Source organism: Oryza glaberrima, chromosome 8 (genome assembly GCF_000147395.1).
Source record: "Oryza glaberrima chromosome 8, OglaRS2, whole genome shotgun sequence".
Lineage (NCBI taxonomy): Eukaryota > Viridiplantae > Streptophyta > Magnoliopsida > Poales > Poaceae > Oryza > Oryza glaberrima.
Genome location: NC_068333.1, coordinates 20,811,717 through 20,829,753, shown reverse-complemented (window position 1 = coordinate 20,829,753; position 18,037 = coordinate 20,811,717). Strand labels below are relative to the sequence as shown.

The 18,037-nt window shown below is 38.3% G+C and overlaps 1 protein-coding gene across 1 annotated transcript; it reads left to right on the top strand.

Moving 5' to 3' along the window:
* The first annotated feature begins 6,550 nt into the window (after nt 1-6,550).
* Nucleotides 6,551-11,950, top strand: LOC127782914 (glucose-6-phosphate isomerase 1, chloroplastic-like). The gene is made up of 14 exons (XM_052310193.1): nt 6,551-7,153; nt 7,679-7,801; nt 8,303-8,401; nt 8,486-8,569; nt 9,099-9,242; nt 9,346-9,411; nt 9,540-9,608; nt 9,755-9,862; nt 10,027-10,079; nt 10,180-10,318; nt 10,413-10,569; nt 10,661-10,739; nt 11,362-11,428; nt 11,518-11,950. The coding sequence occupies exons 1-14, from the start codon at nt 6,608-6,610 to the stop codon at nt 11,653-11,655; spliced, it is 1,872 nt and encodes a 623-aa protein (XP_052166153.1). The 5' UTR covers nt 6,551-6,607; the 3' UTR covers nt 11,656-11,950.
* The last annotated feature ends 6,087 nt before the right edge of the window (nt 11,951-18,037 follow it).

The following is an 18,037-nucleotide window of genomic DNA, read 5'->3' as shown; positions in this document are numbered from 1 at the left end:
CGCCCGTGAGGGAGGACGACACGGAAGACCCTATGAGGACGGACTTAGACACCTTGATGTAAAATCGATAAAATGTCATACTCACTCTGAGTAGCCTTTATAAGGGTACAATTCGTCATTACAAAATGCTTCGTTCTACTAAACGCCGCTACGAAATGAATTTGATGAATGCCATCACACGAAAAATTTTCTTCCCCTTTTACCTTTTTTTTTGTACTTTTTGAATGAAAAGTATCCCACACACGACTTCTTTGATCAAGAACCACATGCACTAGCAACGTTACATGGTACACTACTAGGGCCTAAGGGTTAAAATAGATAAGATCAGATCTACTTCAAATCCATCCGAAATAAGAATATGGTATGACTGTATTTGTAGAAATCTAGTAGATATAATACGTGCATTCAGATGTAGATATGGTGTTCCTAATATCTGGTGGATACTAATTATGCTACGGAATTTTTATTGGATTATCCGAAAAATTTTAACCCATGTAATCACTCCATTTGTTTTTAACCCATGTAATCACTCCATTTGTTTGATAGAATATAAGTTGGCCCATGCATCAATTCATCAGATAACCTAGACTCCTCTAAGCAAGCTCACACTGTAACACCTCACACCTATGTAGCCGCCACCACTCACCAACGCAATGCAGGGATGTAACGAGCGGCAAGAGACGCCCCTTCCGGCCATCCTAATCTCCTCTCCGACTCAGCATATAGCCTCATGATAATGTGATTTCCACCACGGCTGGTGATGGCCTACAACACGATGGTAGACAGCAGCAAGCGATGCCTCTCCGACTCTCGTCTCTTGATAGCTGACTGATTATTGTCCTCGAGAGTATAAATCATGTTCGGAAATCATATGCTCTATAGTTATTATATTGTTGCCTGTTGCATTGTTGACTCATTATTAATAACCGATTATATATACGTGGAACCTCCAATAATTTTAATCCATTTTTAAACTAAGCTTGCATCGACTCTAATCCATCTTCGATATCCGAAGCAATCCGCCCACATTACTCACTTCAAATCTACTTCAAAATAATATGGATGACAACTATCGCATCTAAATACACATTATATTTCACCCTTGATCTCAACCAAATCCTTGGTAGAGTGGCCATTGGGTAAATAATAACGGGCCTACGGATATTTTGAGTATTATAAACGTAATAATAGAGAGATAATGGTAGAAAGGAGGAAAACCATAACGAATTCTACGTAATGGCCTATGTTACACATTTTCGTTAACGGTATTTTGTACAATAAGCTTTTGCGAGTGGTAAATCAAAGAAATTTTCATATAAACCACTACTGGTTTGAGTAAAGGAATTTATTAGGCTCGAATAATACCCCTGCTGTCTTAGGGGTTTAGGGCCCTAGCATTGCATCGTGTCAGTGTGCATGTTCAAGCGATCGACGAAGTGTCACAATCAGCTCATTCATAATGCACGCAATTAAAGCTTGGTCCGGTACGTAATTTCTGTTTGTGTGCATATGCGATCCGGTCGACCCGGTCATTAAGGCTCTTGTCCCATTGCCCATATCTATATATATCTCTCCCCTCTAGATTAATCATAGACGACTGATGTAACGCTAATTGGTCTTCTTCTTTTTGACCTAGAGAGATTATTATAACTCTGCTTAATCCTCTCTTTACATACATACATACATACATACATATATATATATACATACATACATACATACATACATACATATATACATATATATATATATGTATGTATATATGTATGTATACATACATATATATATATACATATACACACATATATATATATATACATACATATATATACATACATATATATATATATATATACATACATATATATATATATATATATATATACATACATATATATATATATATATATACATACATATATATATATATATATACAGACATATATTATATATATATCTACATACATATATATATATATATATATATATATATATAGACACACACACACACATACATACATACACATATACATACATATACATATATATATATACATATACATATATATATATATAGATAGAGTAGGAGTATATATAGCTAGAGCTGCAGCAGCAATAGTCTAATTTAAGAATTTAATTAAGATAACCCAACTGGCAACTGGTCACATGTTACAGTGCATCGATTCTCAGGAAGGCCTGTGAGATCTAGCTAGACATTTGCATTAGAGGGATCTTAGATCTAGTTTTAACTGGTGAGTCAAAAGAGAAGGTAAGTACAAGCACGTAAAACAAAGAGAGCGACGATTGTTCGGCCATCTACGTACGTAGGTGTACTCCCTCAGTACTGTCACTTTTTCTTATTTGACCCTTAACTCCACAATTGATGTGCGTGATCTACTAGCTGATTAATGCACATGAACCGAGGTTAAGAGTATGCTTGTTGCATGGCCCAACATCGAAATTAATGGAATCATTGTTAGGCATTTACAGCTCCAAAATAATGATAACTCCAAATTAATGTACATATTGATGAGATAGAAATGAGAGATGGGAAAGAAGTCTTTATTTTTGTGACGAGATCGCTTGATTATACTCCCTTCGTCAAAAAAAAAATCAATCTAACATTGAATCTGCCATTTTGTAGTACTCCTCCATCCTATTTTAAACGCAGCTTTAGTTTACATGTCCAACTTTAATCATAGATCAACACAGATGCAAATCTCCCATGCCTTCGTGTGTGTGATGAATTTTGTGTCAATAGAAACGTAAATTCCTAGCCTTACTATTTTTTTAATTAAAAGAGCAATTACATTGTAGAATATTCGTGGGCACTAGAATTTAAACTATTGGGTTCAACACCAATTGTGCTTTGCATACCTCAAAACAGTTGTGTAATGTGTGATTTTTGTGGGAAATATAATTGCATGTGCATGTTTCGACATATTTCAGTTGAATTTTATACACTTTAAAGGTCAACACCTTCTGAAATATCTAAAGTGGGTGCATAAAAATTATTTTTTAGATATTAATCAAAAAAATACTTTTATAATATAATAGTAGTTTTTTTTAAAAAATGTTTCTTATAGCACAATCTTTGTATTATTATAGTTGTATAGTAATATCCGAAAGACTATTTTATAGAGAGCTGCTCTCTCTCTCTCTATACACACACACAACATCCGCCATATCTAGCTTAGCTTGCGTGTCGCCGCCCTCCGCGCTGAGACTCCCTATGCAAGCTCTCATCCATCCATCGATCCATCCATCGAGATGTCGCCTACTAGCTTATTAGCAAACTGATTTGTTGCATGGCATGTCCACTTGCAGTAACGATATTGTTGGAGTATATGGATGATCAGGTCTTGTTAGTCGCGTTGTTTCTTGATTCATTTGTCCAGGATCAATTTAATTCATTCATGTTGGTTGCCAACTTGGCCAGGACCAATCAATCTCCCAATGATGCTAAGAATATGAGAGGCTGACCCTATCAGGCTATCACCACCCTGGGCCTCCTTTGATTGATCGTAGTATTAGGGCCCGTTTGAAACCTTATATATCGAATAGAAGTAGCATACTGGTCACTTAGAAGTAGTCTAATTAATTAAATATTAACAATTATATATTTGAAAAATGAATTTATTTTTTAAAAAACTTGTATATATATAGTAAATTTCTGCACAAAACGAAAACGTATTAATTAACTGTTCGGGAAGCGCTGATGGAAAACAACTAATTTATAGTTTGGAGTTAAAAGGGCTTGATTGGATTGATGCCAATATTTGTTCTAACAAATTCTTGACAATTTCAATAGTGTCTCATGCATGTTTAGTTTTCTATCAATTTTTTACCCGCGGTAAATTTGGTAGTCCCAAAACTCATATTGGTAAGGTAAGAATTGACTTCAAACCCAGCAAGCTCAAAGTTTACAACTCAGTATTAGTATTGTCAGGCAAATGGTGCAGACGGATCTGGCTATCATTGGATTTGGCTCCTTAATCCCCACTTAATTGAGCAGAACGAATATAATCCATCTCCATATGCACTAGAGCGCCTTCCAGCAGGCAACTAGCCAAGCTTACTCTCCACTTTGTCTTGTGTGTTTCCTAATTAATCTTTTGCTTCCAATTCACCAGTTATGTCAGAAAAGAAAACTACAGCAAACGATCATAATGAGAATGAGAAGCTGTCCTTGTACTCTTCCGGCATCAGTTAAGCGTGTACCGGTGTACGTAGCAACCGTGCAGTTTTCTTTGTCAGAGTACTGCTTCAGGGACTGTGCCGTACTACCATCCGATAGGCCGGCAGGTTACACATTGGATCAATACATCTAGGACTAGTAGGAGATTAGCTTAACTTAGCTCACGGTTTATAAGTACTACACTACTACTAGTCCTAAACTTCCTCGCGGCTAAAGAGCTGGATGGAACCAGTACAGTACTTGGAGAGAGTCACAAGGACAGTTGCATGTACAATCAGAAGAGATTGTCTGAAACATGTTGCATCTAAACACAACTAGCCTGTGTTTAGATCTTTGTAATGGTAAGATCTAGCATTAATTATTCAAAAGAACTATTGTTTTGGGTTGTCGAAAGAATTGGTATCGTCAAATTTTTGGTAAAAAATGATTGTTTGGGTTGCAGCAAAATTTTTGGTATATGTATACCTCTTGTTTATCACTCTAGCTAGCATCTTGAACATGCTGGTTTTTCTAGAAAGCAAATGAACATGTTAGTCCATTAGCATGGCCAATTTTTTTGGCATGGTGAGAAAGGGCAATGAACCAAACAAGTGGGTGCATGAAGCAAAATCTCTCCACATAATGAGTTTATATCTTCCATTTTTTTTTAAAAAAATAAAATTAAAAATCCAACCTCTACATCCAATAATATTAAGATTTTAAGGTTGAGTCCAACTCTGTAAACCGGGATATGCATATATTTTGATCCTCGTAGCCCAGAACATTGATACAATAAATCCTCAAACCCTAAGGCTGTGTTCGTGGATCATGGTTGGGAACCTTACCCTCCCGCACGGAAAACAGAGCAGTCCATTAGCGTATGATTAATTAAGTATTAGCTTTTTTTTTCAAAAATAGATCAATATGATTTTTTTAAACAACTTTCGTATAGAAACTTTTTACAAAAAATACACCGTTTAGTAGTTTGAAAAGCGTGCGCGCGGAAAACGATGGAAAAGGGTTGGGAACCCTCCTAAACGAACTCAGCCTTAAGTCTTCGATTTTACCTACGTCACATGATATGTGATCGCTATTGAACGAGTTTGTGTAATAAGTGATTCTAACTCTTGTTAGCAAAAAAAAACGGATTTATTCCATTATTTTTTAAAAAAAAGGCACTATGAGAAACGAATCCTATAACGATTTTGCTAAAAATCTGGCGACAAATTTTTGGCTCGAAATCACTCGGATTTACTTTCCTTGTGGATTAGTCTGTGCATGATTTAATTAGTGGCTATGATGCGTTTCCTTCCCACGCACGCATGAGGCCAGCAACATCTAGCTTGGCACATAATTGATGAGTACATACATTGCACGTCGTTGCGGCTAGGTGAAGAGATTGAAGAAATAAAATATAAAGTTACAGATCTATATAACTAAAATTACATTCGTAAATTCAGTTGATATAACATGTAAGTGCACTATAATTTTGGTAAAAATATTGTGTAAGTAAATATGTACTTGTTATTTCCTTTAAAATATAAAATTACAATCCTATATAACTAAAATTATATTTGTAAGTTTAGTTGATATAACATGTAAGTGTACAGTTACACTGTAACTACACTATAGTTACAATATACATTGTAACTATAGTGTAGTTACAGTGTAACTATAGTGTAATTACACGGTAACTTTTAGTAGATGGGTTGGTGATATATTTTTTTCAATGTAAAGATCTAACAAATAAAATATATGCAATATATATAATTAATATATGTTGATACTTGTATAGACTTTTCTAGTCAAGTGATCAAATGAGCCTAATCCAACTAATCTAAAATCTGTGTGATTTGGACCCAAAAATCTGTCGTGTGATGGATAGCTAGTCCCACGAAGGGTAAAAAAGCCCATAAAGATTCGGTCACTCGGAATCTTCAATCTTGGACACGTGAGCTGGGCTTCTGGGCCGTACGGACGGCCTGTAAGCTCCGTCACGGACAAGTGGGCCCCATTAGCAGCTTCCATCTCGCGAGGCTTACCTCTCCGGCCAGTTTGGTCCGAGCGAGTTTTTACGAGGGACTGAGAGTTTAGAGGGATGAGACTCTTAAGTGTTTTGTTTGGTTAGGAGACATGTGAATTTTGGTGGGATAAAGATGGGGAATTGATGAACGATCTTTTCAATACCTGGGTAGGGGCAGATAATTGGGAGTGAATGCCTCCTTTATTTTCTCTAAGCAAATCTCAGTCATCCGTTTTTATTAATGACCTAATCTCTAACTAAACTTTCTAGCAATGTCCATCTCCTCTACCAAACCAGATATTAAGATTAAAAATTAAAATATCATCTTAATCTTCTCATCAATTCTCTCGTAAACTCCCAATCCCCTTCCAACTCCACTCCCAAAGCCACACGCTCCAACTCCGGCGATGGCTTCCATCTCCGGCGCGGCGGCGGCGGCGCCCTCCTCCTCCGGGGCGTCGTGCGGCCTCCGCCTCCGGCGAGACCACCTCCCGCGCTCCTCCCACTTCCGCCTCGCCCGTCCCAGCTCCATCACCGACGTCTCCCGCTCCTGCTCGTCGTCGTCATCCTCTCCTCCCCGCTCGCTCAGCTCCAAGCAGTCGGGCCACGCCGACGTCCTCGCCCATGGCGCGGTGGACAAGGACCCCATCAGGCTGTGGAACCGCTACGTGGAGTGGCTGTACCAGCACAAGCAGCTGGGGCTGTTCGTCGACGTGAGCCGGATCGGGTTCACCGAGGAGTTCCTGCGGCGGATGGAGGCGCCCATGGGGCGGGCGTTCGCGGCGATGCGGGAGCTCGAGAAGGGCGCCATCGCCAACCCCGACGAGGGCCGGATGGTCGGCCACTACTGGCTGCGCAACCCGGCCCTCGCCCCCAACTCCTTCCTCCGCGACAAAATCGAGACCACGCTCGAACGCATCCTCGCGTTCGCCAGCGACGTCATCTCCGCCAAGGTGAGCTTCCACTCGCTTGAGGGATAGTCCGTTTTCAATTTTACGGATAGCCATGATCGATTTGTGTGTATTGTGAATTGTGATAAGGCATGGAATAGGTCATAGGGATAGGCTGCTTCTCGGGGTTAATATTAATTAATTTAATAATTTGACCTGTTAGCATTGTAGTCAAGCAGATTATTGGCCGGATTATTGTAGTGGATTATATACACGATTATGGATATAAATTAAGTATTCTAATAAATAAACTTGATGAATTTACCTTACAACAAGAGAACTAAACAATGCAGTAGAAGAAACAATTTCCGTGACAATAATCCAGTGAAGTGGCTGAAAAGAGCAGGGCCTTAGTGGTGTTAAGTTCTGGTTCTATGTGGGATAACAGAGCATCCAAACAACTTAGTGGTGTATTACTTGTCGTAACAATACAATATTGTATCATTAGCACATTGCATCTTTTGTAGGTACGTTTTATGTCCTGTGTCAACTTCTCATGCTACTTTTGTGATGGTTTACTTAATGCAGATAAGACCTCCATCCTCCCCTGCTGGCCGATTTACTCAAATACTTTCTATAGGAATTGGTGGTTCATCTTTGGGGCCACAATTTGTTGCGGAGGCACTTGCTCCAGATAACCCTCCTCTGATGGTATTTCCTATTCCTGTAAACTGTACCATCTGCCATACATTTTCTTCTCATTTACTTTGTCTATATAGTTACTAGGATCCATTCCTTGCTGAAGTAATAGGTCCAAGAGTATTCAGGGCCCATCGAAGAGATTCCAAATTCAATAGAGAATTCAGTTTTATGAATACCACAAAGAAAATATGAACAGTCTTTGCTTTCTACACCATCATATCTATCTACTACAAAGGCCCATTTGAGCTAGGAACTTTTGTTTTGTGTAACATTACTTTTGCCTTGAAATAATCTATCATTTGTGTCTGATCCAAGTTGAAATTCAAATCCTTCAATAGGGACTTTAAGCTGTAGAGTAGGCTGAGTAGCTTACTTGCTTATGGACTTTATTTACCCATAAGTAAAGTGAGCTCGTTTGCAATGTAATGTATTGTTAAAAATGTCTTCTGCAGCTCAAAGTACTGTGTGTGTGAAGTGTGATCTACCTTATCTTTCTGATGGCTGTGTCAGATAAGATTTATCGACAACACCGATCCAGCTGGAATTGACCATCAGATTGCACAGCTAGGACCAGAACTTGCATCAACTCTTGTGATTGTAATATCAAAGGTACATCATGCACACCCTAATTATCTGTTTTTTTTTTCTACTTCATGGCTAATCTGATATATCTTATTTTTTTCATACTTCTAGAGTGGAGGCACACCTGAAACACGAAATGGTCTATTAGAAGTACAAAAGGCCTTCCGAGATGCTGGACTAGAATTCTCGAAACAGGTTGTGACCTAAGGTTCTTTTTTGTCCTTCTATGCTTTCTTTCTCTTCGGTATCAAATACTGTATGTTGCTCTGTACGAGACTGTGGGTGTGAAAGTTTCATTCTCAGTTTACCGTCTGTCACGTAGTACTTTGTTTCTAAACGAAAAAAGTAGTCTCCTGCAATATCCCTTCTTTTGATGATTTGATCACTGTAATATTATGCTTTACTAAATGTTTCTTAGTGTTCTTCTCCCAATCATAGTACTTGAGCCATAACATAGATAGCCAGATTTTAATTTATTTTTTTATGTATCCATTATGCTAATTAGAAACCTTTTCCAATGGTGACCTGACATTCTTTTACAAGGATGGTGACCAAACATTGATCAGATAATTGCTTACTGTATATTATCATAGGTTCCTGTGATTCTACCAAACAAAATAAGAATCATAGGTCCCTGTGAATTTTATTATTTTCTTCTAATCGTGGATGCACGTGTTTGATCCATGATTAAATTTGATATAATGTAGGACCAGCTATTTTGCAGGGTGTTGCAATTACTCAAGAGAATTCTTTATTAGATAACACTGCCAGAATAGAGGGGTGGTTAGCTAGATTTCCCATGTTTGACTGGGTTGGTGGTAGAACATCAGAAATGTCAGCTGTTGGTTTACTGCCAGCAGCATTACAGGTCAGTGCCTCACATTTGCATGTTCTGTTGTCTGTTGAGGAGAAAAATATTTCCATGGACTTCCAATGTTGCAACTGATAAGAGACTTATTACAACTTACAAGGGTATTGACATCAAGGAAATGCTAGTTGGTGCTGCACAAATGGATGAGGAAACTAGGAATACTGAGGTATGAATTTTTTTTTTAAAGGGAATACTGGAAGTATGATTTGTTTGAACATATAAAATACAAGTTAAATAGTCAATGCCACTCCTGTAACTAAATATATATATGATTATGATGTTTTACGTGTCCAGATTAAGGAAAATCCAGCAGCCTTGCTTGCATTGTGTTGGTATTGGGCATCGGATGGAATAGGCAGTAAGGTTAGTAGTTTTCAACTTGATCAGTTATTATGGCTTATTCGCTGTTCCTTCCAAGTTTCCTTCCATGTCCATGCATCTGTATGCATTGTGACTGCTTGTGTGTTTTGGCTTATCCTTAGTCTTTACGATACTAATTGCTGTTCTAGGATATGGTTGTATTGCCATACAAGGATAGCCTGCTTCTTTTGAGTAGATACTTGCAACAACTTGTCATGGAATCTCTTGGAAAAGAATTTGACCTTGATGGAAATCGGGTATGCATTATTCCTTTTTCTTCTCATAGCTTATATTATCAGTCATGTCGAGGTCTTTATTCAAAGGGGGGCCTTTTCCCTATCCATGTGGAAAATGTACAGATTTCTGTAAAAAGTTATACTATGTCCTAAACAGGCCTTTAACATATGATAGTGTAATGCAGGTTAATCAGGGACTAACTGTTTATGGTAACAAAGGAAGCACAGACCAGCATGCGTAAGTTTACATCTTTACAATCTTCTCATCTTCTGTGTCAGTTACTTTCCTATATATAGATTAGAAAAATGCATGACCAATGATTTATCTCTGATTTCAGCTACATTCAGCAGCTGAGAGAAGGTGTGCACAACTTCTTTGTTACTTTTATTGAAGTTTTGCGCGATAGGCCTCCTGGTCATGAGTGGGAGCTTGAACCAAGTGTTACATGTGGGGACTACTTGTTTGGAATGCTACATGTAATTTTCCAGATCTGATATAGAAATATGAAGTGAGATTTGACATGATACCAATTACATAAAACTGATGATGAAACAAAATTAATTTTTGTAGGGAACTCGTTCAGCTCTTTATGCAAATGACCGCGAATCTATTACAGTCACTGTCCAAGAAGTAAACCCTAGAGCTGTTGGAGCACTTGTTGCACTCTATGAGCGTGCTGTCGGTCTTTATGCTTATTTAATCAACATCAATGCCTATCATCAACCTGGTTTGACTCTCTCGTAATTTTTAAAATTTTCTCAAGAATTGTTAAGAAAATTTGTTGCTATGATCTATGCAAATTATTATGCTTTGTACAGGTGTCGAAGCAGGGAAAAAGGCTGCTGGAGAGGTGTTGGCACTTCAGAAAAGGATCCTACTTGTTCTTAACGAAGCCAGGTATGGAACATCAATCTTCTTCTTTTTTTTCTTCATGGGGGCAACATCAATGTTCTTGAACTGCATTCATTCCCTTTTCTTCTACTGTTTGATTTCATTGCAGTAATAACCACGCATTGTTTTTCTAGGTATGGCTATAGTCCAAAGAACTTGAAACAGAATCATATAGATGTGTTGACCTAAATTCTTGAACTACACCCATGTCCTTTTGGAATAAAATAGCCTGTTAAAAATGTTCTGGAGATGTTTGAGTACCTTGGTTAGCGGCAACCATTTAAAAAATGATATGTATATAGATTACAATAGCTGATCAGTTGACTCAAATAGTTGGAAGAGGTGACTGTGGGACCTTTTTTTTGCAGTAATATTTTTTTTTTATAATTTAAATAAGAACAAAGTACTCCACAAAGAAAACATGAAACATATAGGCATCTCTTTGTCATGAACATATAACCGTTTCAATTCCTCTCCACATGGTTTCATGAGAAACAGATGCGGATATGCTATAAGATTGGTGAAAACCAAAGATATGATTTACGATAACATTTCTAGTCTCCAGTTTGTTGTGTTAATTTTGTACTAGGAGATCTTTCTGCTTATAGTCGAGTTTACTATCTTCCAGCTGCAAGGACCCTGCTGAGCCATTGACACTGGATCAAATTGCAGATCGCTGCCACTGTCCTGAAGAGGTAACCCGTAATCCATGCTCTTTTCTCGTATCACTGGTAAAAACATCAATGGATTGACGCACTAACTCCTTTCCTTGATGCAACCTTAGATCGAAATGATATACAAAATAATCCAACACATGGCTGCAAACGATAGAGCTCTTATTGCAGAAGGCAACTGCGGGTCACCAAGAAGCATCAAGGTCTACCTTGGAGAATGCAACGTGGATGATGATATGAATTCTTAATTTCATCATCGTTTTCTTTTCACCTTTTTGGTGAACTTGAGTGATCTTTTTGAACTATAAGGGAAAATGATGCTACTTGCTGATGTGTATTCCTACAAACTATAGGTCTACTCTCTTGTATAATATTTTTCCTAGCTCTACTCCATTTGTGATAGCAGGATCGGATTAATGCAACTATATTTAGCTTGCATGGTACTACTTCCGTCTCAAAATATAGTTACCCAATACTACGAATTTAAACAAATCTCACAAGTGTCAACCACATACCGATTTGTAAAGTAAGTGCTTCCACAAAGTTTAGCATCTCTGTTTGTCATGGCTATGTACTACTTCGTATTAAAATATAGTTACCTGGTACTATGAATTTGAACAAATCTCACAAGTGTCAGCCATGTAGCGATTTGTAACTTGTAAGTGCTTCCACAAAGTTCAGTATCTCTGTTTGTCATGGCTATGTACTACTTCTTGTTCATCGAAATTTGATAAGGGCCTAAGGGGACAGTGGAACAAAAGATAACAGAGACATGGCTCATCGCATGTGCGTGACATGTTCAGAAGGAATGACACCCAAAAATAAAAATGGATGCAATGAATTCGGCACATAGGCAACATGCCAACTGCGCAATGATGAGAGCGCGTTTGGTCGCTGATTGCGATCAGAATTGACGAGTAAATAACGCACAATGTTCATTGAACTAGTATGATTAATGATTTAACTTCCCACAGGTTCGGGGAACTGAGCTGAAACATCACTAATACTCGTGTTAGTCGTGTCCCTTTGGCTCATCTAGAGGCATGGAGCCATGGACTGATGGATTGCTACGTACCCATACAAGAACGAAAAGCCAAGCATGACTGCTTCCAGTTCCAGCTTTGCCTATCAATACACGCATAGCATCAAAATTATCTGTTTTCATAAACTACTGTCATGGCCTATGAGCATTTAGTCATGGGGCATGCTGGCATGGTGATGTGTATCCCAGAGAAAGTCGCTTATCTGCCCCCTTCCAAAGTCCAAACATGTGTATTCAAGGTAGCTTGGGTGTAGTTTTCTGTCCTATGTCATCAAAAAGGTCAAATGAATGGGTGCATCAAAAATGTCAAATGAAGGGGAAACATTTCTGTCCTATAGCATCTATCAGGAGTTAAATTTTAATACCAACGATTTTTATATCACACGGTTAACTTTAAACAAAAAATTGGTAAGATTGTGAATTTATCCTAGGACTCCCGAGCTCGTTCTAAAAGGAGGCCATGCATATAACTCCATCCACCATGTGTTTGAATCCTAGTGTTCGTAAATGTTACGCATATGCGGATGCGCTTTCAAAGTTTAGTGATGCTATTGATTTGTCGCTAATATGTATTTAACATATTAGAAAAACGTTTTCACGGGGTATATGAATATAATATACTTGTAGTATGTGTCTTTCTAGTAATGCTTTAAAATAAATGTCCTGCTTCCCAGACGGGTCTTCGAGGAACTATGCACTGATCTCAAAGCGTATGGAACATAGAAGAAAATTGTTATGCGTACGACCTGTCTAACTTACATACAACTAAAGTTGATCAATGGTTGTAAATGGTTGCAGTGCATATAAACATGTTCTTCTTTAATTATTTATAATTATATTTATCTAATTGAATATGAGTTGTATAACTGAAACGTCATACGTATAGCAGGACTCAACATAGAAATACGGCACGTAGCACTAGCACATTAGAGCATGTTTCCAGTTCCAGTTGGTGGTGTGGTTACTGGTCAAAAGGGTGCCCTCTCAAGTTGACTTCCTCAACGGAAGAAAGCTTTGGAGCATCAGCGGTGTTTACTTTTCAACGTTGCCACTGATGGAGTAGCACTTGTGCAGTTTGTGCGTCACTGCCTGCCACCTCTAGTTGACATCTGGGCCTGGTCAAGAAGTAAACAATACGGTTAGCTTGAAGCAATTTCGCTCTCTTTACAACTACTACTGTTTACTTTGAAGTTTGAAACAAGAAGCATTTGTACTACTGTACTACTGCTGCTAGTATGCTTTCACGGCGTGTTGGCTTTTCCTGGAGTAGAACATCTGGAAGACCGGACCAGATCAATATTCAACACCGTTTAAAGAGTAGAATAGCTCAATCGTGCGTCCACACTCCACAGTCCACATTAACCAGGCGGTCATTATGCTCTGTTTTTGTATGGATGATTGATATAGATTATTGGTGGTTATTTGTGGGAATAAAACCAAAACTTAGTATAGAACAAGTGATTTAAACAATGGTTTTGTAGAATGTTTTTAGAGAAAAGAACCATGCTATACATAGGAGCTATTCGGCTGCCCTTTATCACAACCGTGTAGGCTGCAACTGCGAGTCGATAACAGTGGTTTGTGCCCTCCCTTAGCTGAAGCACAGCCGCAGCAATGCTGTAGCAACACCCACCGAATTGGCTCGTAATTGTTTTTAAAAAGCCACTATCGGCCCGTAGAGAATCAGCCTAGCATGGAAATAAAAGTTAAAGGGAAAAGGTAAAGCAGAGAAGCCAAACCACCATTCTTGGACGTGTTCATCTCCACTAGCCGTGGAGCTCGGTTTCTTTAACGGCTAAATTCAACTTTTTTGTGGTGCTTGACACCCCTAAGCTCTGCTGGACTTGCTGGCCTGTAGCCCAGGACCGGACCAGGGTAAACCACACTGAACTAGTCCAAAAAGCAACGCAAAGAAACCACCACAAAACGCACCCAACTCGACCCGTATTATTTATTTATTAGTGGAAAATAAAGCACAGATTTGGCCTCACACTCCCACAAGTCACCCCCAGGTTAGGACAGCAGTTATTGCTGATCGTGCCATGTTAGAGCAAGGTCAATAGTACACCTAATTATTGGCTCCAAAACATCTATAGTCAATCTAATAGCCCATTCATACAATGGTTAACTACGAAAATATACTACACCATTAATACACGGTCCCACCTCTCATACACATATAATATTTTAAAGTCCGTGTTACATCCGGCTATAAATCTGTAGCCCGCTTTCTTTTCTCTTATCTCTTTTTTTCTTGATATCTAGTTACAGCCGGCTTATAGCCTGCTATACCTGCTCTTATGCTAGGCGGCCGGCTGGTTCGTTCGCTGGCCGATCGAGTACCAGCAGTCACCACTCACTCCATCACTGGACAGAGGCTTTACTCCGATCCAGCCCGCACCAGCTGCAACCTGAGAGTAGCTCGCGCCCCAACTTCCCCGGAAAACCCACCGGGCGCACGATCGACCCGCGCACGCGTCTGCGCCACGCGTTGCGTTCCCAGTTTTTCTCACCGGTGCGGATGCGTGCGGTGGAGTCCACGCACAAGCGGACGCGGCGACGCGGCGCGACGCGCGATGCCGACGTCGCCGTCCCGCGCGCGGAGGCGGGTGGTGGTGCGGCGGTGGATTTAGGGGCTGTTTGGATTTTTGTTTCGGTTTACCAAACTTCTAAAATTATAAGATGTGGCATGCTATAATTTACGTGGCTAAGAAATTTTTGGTCACAAGTTAGACAAATATTGGCAAAGATATATACCTATAATAAGTGTGTTCACAAAATTAAAAAGTGTGGTATGATAAATATATGGTCAAAGTAGCTTACCAAAGTTATGGCAAAGTATGGTCACCATCCAAATAACCCCTAGCTTCCTTCGTCGGGGCAACTCGGCAACTGGTGTGTCGCGAGCTGTGGCTATGCACGAACGGGCTATTAATACGTGCAATGTGACACACCGTGACAAGATGCTCTCGGTGCTCCGTATCTGGAAGGGTTAACGTACACGTCGCGAGCGTCTCCATCAACGGTCCCGCAGGGAGATAATTTAAAGACTATGTAAATTTGACATACTATTAAAAAATTGTTGGTAGGGTAAAATTATTTAGTTAATATTTGAATTGCTGCCAATATAAAGCCAAATTCTGATAGTACAGTGAAGAAACTTCTAGAATATGACTAAATATAGTACTACCAAATATTTGATCTCAATCCAAAGTAACACACATACTATTAAATTTACCAATAAATTGGTAAGATATGTTTTTTAAATCAAACAAAAATGGCCCTTAAGGTCATGTTGCCACAATGCCAGTTTCAACCTTATAGAGCAACAAACTAAACATACTTCAATCATTATAACCTTAGCAAAATTTGGTAGTTTTAGTAGTTTTCTCTTTTAAAAGCCTACCAAATTTTGATAAATGAATCAAATCAAATAAAGCCAATGCTACTAAAATTTAATAATGCCAAAATCTATCAAAATCCAGTATGGTTTATTTGGATAACAAAGTTAACAAGCCTTAACTATTTGCTACTTTTAGACATGACAATTAACTACTTCCTCTGTCCCATAAAAAACCAATATATTACTGGATTTGATATATCCTAATACTATGAATCTAGACATATAGACATGTATATGTCCAGATTCGTTGTACCAGAATATATCACATACAGTCCTAGATTCATTTTTTTTTTGGCGGAGGGAGTATATACCATTGGATTCATATGTCATACATACATAACGATTCACAAGTTATTGGCATAGGAATAGCAAATAGTTAAACATCAAGTTTGAGAGGAGAGGAAAAGAGAAGATTGAGAAGATACCCAAAACGAGAAGAGCCATTAGTGTATGATTAATTAAATATTAATTATTTTAAACTTTAAAAATAGATTAATATAATTTTTAAAGTAAATTTTTTATAGAAATTTTTTTAGAAAAACACGTTTGGTAGTTCGGAAAGCGTGCACGCGAAAACAAAACAAACAAACTCACCTCCCACAAACGCAGCTCATGAGAAAAAAAAAACGACTAGAAATGTAAAAGGCTGTGTAGCCAGGACGCCTCTCTTTTCAGACGAAGAGCGATAGAGTTGTGTCTCGGTGCGAAACGGTCATTTGGTTGACAAATCGTCGTATGGACACGCTGAGAGGGGTGAATTATTTGGTGCAAAGGAACAGCTTTGATCGATACTACTATTAATAAATTAGACTTGGACATGGCAACGCGTTCGACAAGGAAACCGTGGCGGCAAGCCAAGCCGGCCACAGGCGGCAGGCAGACGTGCCCTTCGTATAGAAAATTGCTTGCTCGTTTCGCTTACTACTAGTTCCACTTTGGGTGGTGTTTGGATACATGATTTAAATTTAGTCTCTATTTAGACACTAATTTAGAGTATTAAATATAGACTACTTACAAAACTAATTACATAAATAAAAGTTAATTTAATTTTTTTAAGCCTAATTAATTCATAATTAGAGAATGTTTACTGTAGCATTACATAGGCTAATCATGGATTAATTAGGTTTAATAGATTCGTCTCGCGAATTAGTCCAAGATTATGGATGAGTTTTATTAATAGTTTACATTTAATATTTATAATTAGTGTCCAAACATCCGATGTAATAGGGACTTAAAAGTTTTAGTGCCATGTAAAGGGGGTCTCAGGCAAGTCATCACGTAATCAGCGTGTTACTCCGATGGCTTGAAGCAAGAGAGGTTTCATTAGCGAAAATAACTACGGCTTCAAGCAACAGAAATGGCCTGAAAGGTCGTTAATGTCCTGAGTTTAACTAATACTTTTCCTTGAGGGGTGTTGAGCCTGACTGCCTGAGATCAGTATTCTCAAACGCAGTGTGTGCCTGGCACTCTGGCAGATGTACTCCAGGCTCCAGCATTCACCATCGTGAAAAAGTCAATCATGGATACACGTTGCCTTTAGCCCTCCTTTTCTAAGTCAAAGTCTTTTCGGTTACGGAAAAATTAACCAATTTCTAGAGAAAAAAAATCTTCTTATTGTTTTTCTTTTCGTGGGTCCTCTGATCAACCAATCGACCGTGCAGCAGCATGCAATGTACTGTAGTGGCTACCATAGCTGATCAGGCCCACTTGTAAGCCAGAGAACTAAAGAGACGTTATACAAGGAGAAAGTAATTTTAGGATAAAAAATACTCTCTCCGTTTCAGGTTATAAGACTTTTTAGCATTGCCCATATTTATATAGAAGTTAATGAATCTAGTTATATATATATATATATGTTTTATTAACATATATATGAATATGGATGACGCTAGAAAGTCTTGTAATATGAAACGGAGAAAGTATATATTTTCACTTATAGTGGTTCAAAAGTTAAAGCTTGAAGATTAAAAAAAAGATAAAAAAATTGCCTGAATTGAATTCTAGGACCTGTTCAGATTGCTACCAAAATGAACCTTTCTGAAATTTGACAATACCAAAATTTGGACAAGTTAACAATATTACCAAATTTTGATAGGATAGATTAAATGTTTTGTTACCAAAATTCTTTAGGCAGTACCAATATTTGATAACAAACTAAATTTATTAACATATTTATTAATTTTAC